Source organism: Prosopis cineraria, unplaced genomic scaffold, assembly GCF_029017545.1.
Source record: "Prosopis cineraria cultivar Desert tree isolate PC_DT_omini unplaced genomic scaffold, ASM2901754v1 PC6, whole genome shotgun sequence".
Taxonomy (NCBI): domain Eukaryota; kingdom Viridiplantae; phylum Streptophyta; class Magnoliopsida; order Fabales; family Fabaceae; genus Prosopis; species Prosopis cineraria.
Genome location: NW_026555337.1, coordinates 30131549 through 30136450, shown reverse-complemented (window position 1 = coordinate 30136450; position 4902 = coordinate 30131549). Strand labels below are relative to the sequence as shown.

Below are 4902 nucleotides of genomic sequence, written 5' to 3'. Positions count from 1 at the left end.
TGTTATGTCCTTAAAAAATTTGAGATTCAATAATTTTTGAGTGCCATGTGACAAAATCTCTCATAGCTATTTAATTTAATTGAACAATCATTTCATGTAATATACTTATTGAGTGAATAGATATATGTTACTTGGATCCAAATCATTTTGAATCTTGTGACATGGTTGCCGTTGGAGTAGCTAAGTATTCCCTCTATTAAAAAATATAAAATATTTTTAACCAAATTTTATCTCTCAATAAAAGTAATTATTTATTTTTAAACAAATCATATCTTTTTATATTTATCCCTATTTAATGAAGTGTTTTATCTTAAAAAATATAAAGTAATTTATTCAATAGGAATATTTTTGAAAAAAAAGTAATAATTACACCTTAAAAAATTTAAAATGTCATTTATTTTTGAACATGTAATCCCTAAAAAAATACCTCACATTTTTTAATAAATGAATATTTGTTAAAGGCATAGTACCTGTTTAAGTTTGGTTTTAATTTCAAACCCGTAATCCTTAAATTTGTTGTTTAGCTCTTTTTTCATTCATTGTTCTTAGACTGTAACTTTTGCTTGCTTGATTAATTGAATCGCATTATGCTAAGCTTCCTGGACATTATTAGATCCCCAACGTGTAGCTGCTTTTTAATTATTTAAGCCCTTTAATTAATAATTAATTAATCGGGGATCAAAACTTTATCATGCCCTGGCAATTAATTCAACGCGTGCGTTCATTGTTTTCTTTTATTGAGGGGTCTATTTTACAGAATGGTCAAAATGATAATTAGATTTTAAAATAGAGAATTAATATTAGTTAAGTATTGATAATTTTTTTAAAAAATAACTTAAATATATCGATTTAAATTATTATAAACTTAGAATTTTTAATTACAGAAAAATATTTAAATATTAAATATAATTTTTAAAGTGTAATAAAATTTTTTATTTACAATTATTTGAAATGATATTAATTTATTTTATAAAAAAATTTATCAGAAATTTAATTGATATTAATTTGTTTGAAAACCCAGCTGTCATTCTTCCATTAATGAAGATTTATTAGTTGCAAGTTGCCTTCTGTGCCACCAACGATTTCTGAAATAATCGGTCTTATCCAGGGGCTAAGTATTTGTTGGGGTAGAGGCTATCGGAATATCAGTGCTTTCATGGACAGTCCCAAAGCAATTAACCTCATTATCAGAGGCAGTGACGGGACCCACCCCTTGCAAGACCTAATTGGTGAAGCTTGATCACCATATCAGAGACGTACCATCACACAATCAATCTGTGCTATAGCTAGCGAAAGCTAACACTGTTGCAGATTCTCTTGCCAAACTTTGTCACAATTTAGATATTAACTTTTGTCTCTTTTTACAAGGGGTGGGTAATCGTGATAGAGGAGTAGACTTGTTTGTTACTATTTTGCTGTTTCAGACCTTGGCAATGTTCTGGCTTTAGTTTGTTTCAGTTTATATTAAAAATTTGGTCAAAAAAAAATTTATATTAAAATAAGGGGCCTAAATAGAGAAAAATATTAATAAAGTTAACTAGTTTATTCAAAAAACTATAACAAATTTGTTGTTATTATTGAGACTATTGGTAATTAAATTAATTTTTAGTGAATAAATAATTGAGTAAAATGCTCTAATGTCTCCTTTGCTTTACCTTAATTACATATACTTTTTTTTTTAAATTTTTGAAACCTATTTGAATCTCTCATAATATAAATAGGTACAAAACACAAACAACTTCTCTATTTTTAAGATTTCATTTCCATCTATCCAACCACTAGTTAACTCTTAAATTATATATATTGAACTAAAATATGCCTTATTTAAATATAAATATTTAAAAATCATTAAAATTGCCCAAGAAATTAATGCGTATATATTTTTTATGTTTTATTTAAATTTTAAATTTTTTAGTTATATAAAAATATTTATTTAGTAACATTTTATAAAATTTAAATATATAAATTAGCTAAAATAATATTTCAAACATGTAGTTAAAAATTCCTAATGATGTCATAAAAAATTTAATTAATTTTAAGACAAAATTTTAAATTATTTTTTTAAATATCAAGAAACTTAATTATTTAAACTTTTTAAATTGGGGGAGAGAGTAGACAATTAGATTATAAGGGAAAAATAATAATTTTAAAATTTTCAACAAAAATGAAAATAAAAAATTAAGTATTTTAAAATATTTAACGGAATATTTCTTTTAACAAAATGGAAAGGAAGTCATTGTATTTTACACTAAATAATTTTACTTAATTGGTTAATAATCAAGAATTGAAATTTTTTGAGATAAATTTTCCTATATATTTTTGCTATTTTAAAAATGAGCTTGCATTTGTCAAGAAAATAAAAATAGCATTTATCTATATGTACTGGGACTGTTAGTTTTAATTATTTATTTAAAATTAAGGTTGAAGAGTGAATGTAAGCACATCCTATTGTAACACTTCTAATATGTTTTTTTAAAATTAAAAAAACTTTAAAATTTATTAATTTTATTTAAAAATTTAATAATTTTTTAACTTTACTTCTATTATATATATATATATACCTTAACAATATTTTTTTTTCAACATTCAATAGAGGTCAAATGAAAAAATTTGTAATGAAAATTTAATAAAATAATTTATAAATAGGATTAAAAATTTTTTCCCTCTACTTTATAAAGAGTATCAATCTATAAAATTTGGAAATTTTTCCCTCTCTACTTTATAAAGAGTATCAATCTATAAAATTTAGTCCATTAATTTCTTAGTCATCCTTTGTACGATGAGATTGGATACAAACACAGCATTTACTTGATTTATCTATCCAGTATCCACAGGAACTTTTCTGCTAATTTAGATCAAGAATATTTTGGAATAATCAAAATTTTAGATCAAGAACAAAAAATGGAAATCTATAGTTCGGCAGTTATACCACAAAATAACAAACTAAAAAAAATACGGCACAGTTACATTACATGATTGCATATATAACCCTGAATTCCCTTTTTTACCAAACTATTACACTACAATAATCCATATTGGATGCATGTAGAAATTATTGCTGGATTAAGAGATCTGAAATTGAAAGGACAATCCAGAACCACCCAACTTTTCTTCAATTACTTTGGACAATTTCTCTATCATCCATGGAGATAAATGATTAACCCAATCACCCACTTCACCTTTCCTAAAGAAATCCTTCTTTTCAACCGTCAGGCCTATTTTTCCAATCTTGTTCACTTCCAAGTCCTTCATCTTCTGAAAGCTGCACAGTTCAATTATGTTTTCAATAACACCATCCCTTTCCTCCTCCGAATTGAATGGGCAGTTCAAGAACTCAGCCATTCTTTTCATGTAGAATTTGATATCTCCTTTCAAATCCTCATACCTTAAAAACAGAATCTTGTTCGGAGATTGTTTGCTTTCTCTCCAATAACCCAACATATTTATCCAAAAAGGGCCAAACTGATAAATCCCTTTTGAGTACCTGTCAAATGCTTCCTCACATGATAATTTGGGCAAAGATGGTTCTTTGACTTTGTTGGCAAAATGCCAAAATGACACAAAATTATCAAATGGGTTACGACATATATAGATGATCTTGCATTTGGATTTGGTAATTGAGTCGGACAATAAATGAAATGGAACATGGGTACTAAAAAGTCTTGGTTTAGGCAAATTGGAGAGATCAGGATTTTGGTTATGTGCATAACAACCGAACTCAAAGGATTCAACAAGCTCATGCGCATTGGAAACAAGTAAAGGATGGTTATTTTGTGAAGGAGAGAATACCTTGCGATTTACAATGGCAAAAGTAATGGCTTTCAACCATGTTGTTCCAGATTTTTGTAAGCTGGCGATAACAACATCATCGTCTCTTGCTTGGAAGTGCTTTTGCAAATAGCATATGGCTTGGATTCGATTTGCTGGAGCCCAAAAGTCTTTGTATAAATAGATGTATGGGTGAATGCAACCCTTCTCTCTAGGAAGAGAAAGAAGCAGTGTTTTACATTCTTGGCTAAGCTTTTCATACTCTTCATCGTAGGCCTCATTTTCCAACTCAACATTTGTTTGGTTTTTTGTGAATGAAGTGGTGGTGGTTTCAGCCATAAGAGGTCAGAGTTCATTAGCAATTAGGGGTTTCAATATTTAATACTCAAGTCTCCAATATTTATAGCATTACTTAGCTGGGAATGCAATTTTAAGGTGACTTTAAAAGGGCAATCAATCAAGGAAAAAGTGTTGTGATGGGTTTCATAAAAGTGGAGTCTATTGTTAAAGGGTGTGAAAAAAATATTAGGTTAAATGATCAAAAAATATTTTGGAATTTTTTTTATAGGTACATCATATCTTAAACTTTTTTTTAGAATATTTTTACCTTAGAAGTTTAAAAGATAGAGCATTTTTATCCTATTGTTAAAAATCCCTAACGTTTACTGTTAACTAAAATATGATCAGGGAATTTTACAATTTTGCCTTCCTTCATTTTTGCCTTTTTTGGTCTTCATTTTCATTCCTTGAAAGAAGAAAAGTTAAAGAATTTATTGGAGAATGAAATCAAAAACTAAACATAAAAGGAAGGAGAGAAAAAAAATACAAAAATATCTTTAGTCAAACTTGAGTTTAATGGTCTAAGTTAGGGATTTTTAATGGTGGGAAAATGCTTTGTTTTTGAAACTTTTGAGACAAAAATGATTCAAAAAAAAAAGTTTAGGATGCCGAGTATCTTTGGAAAAATTATTCCAAGGTATTTTTCCCTTTAACCCAAAAATCTTCAACATGAGAATATTTCAAATTCTTCAACGTAATACTAATTCTAATCAAATTTATTTCAAATCCTAATGGAGAGACTTTCACTAGAAAGGAAAGGGAAACCCTAGAGGCTTCAAAAACTCTAATGGTTTT

General features: G+C 27.4%; 1 protein-coding gene across 1 annotated transcript; it reads right to left on the bottom strand.

Moving 5' to 3' along the window:
- Positions 1–2737: 2737 nt before the first annotated feature.
- LOC129314508 (cytosolic sulfotransferase 15-like) lies at positions 2738–4147 on the bottom strand. The gene has a single exon (XM_054957958.1). The coding sequence runs from the start codon at positions 4105–4107 to the stop codon at positions 3064–3066; it is 1044 nt and encodes a 347-aa protein (XP_054813933.1). The 5' UTR covers positions 4108–4147; the 3' UTR covers positions 2738–3063.
- Positions 4148–4902: the final 755 nt, after the last annotated feature.

Bases quoted from the DNA above. Each gene is read 5' to 3' on its own strand.
- LOC129314508 (XM_054957958.1), bottom strand. From the start codon at position 4,107: ATGGCTGAAACCACCACCACTTCATTCACAAAAAACCAAACAAATGTT.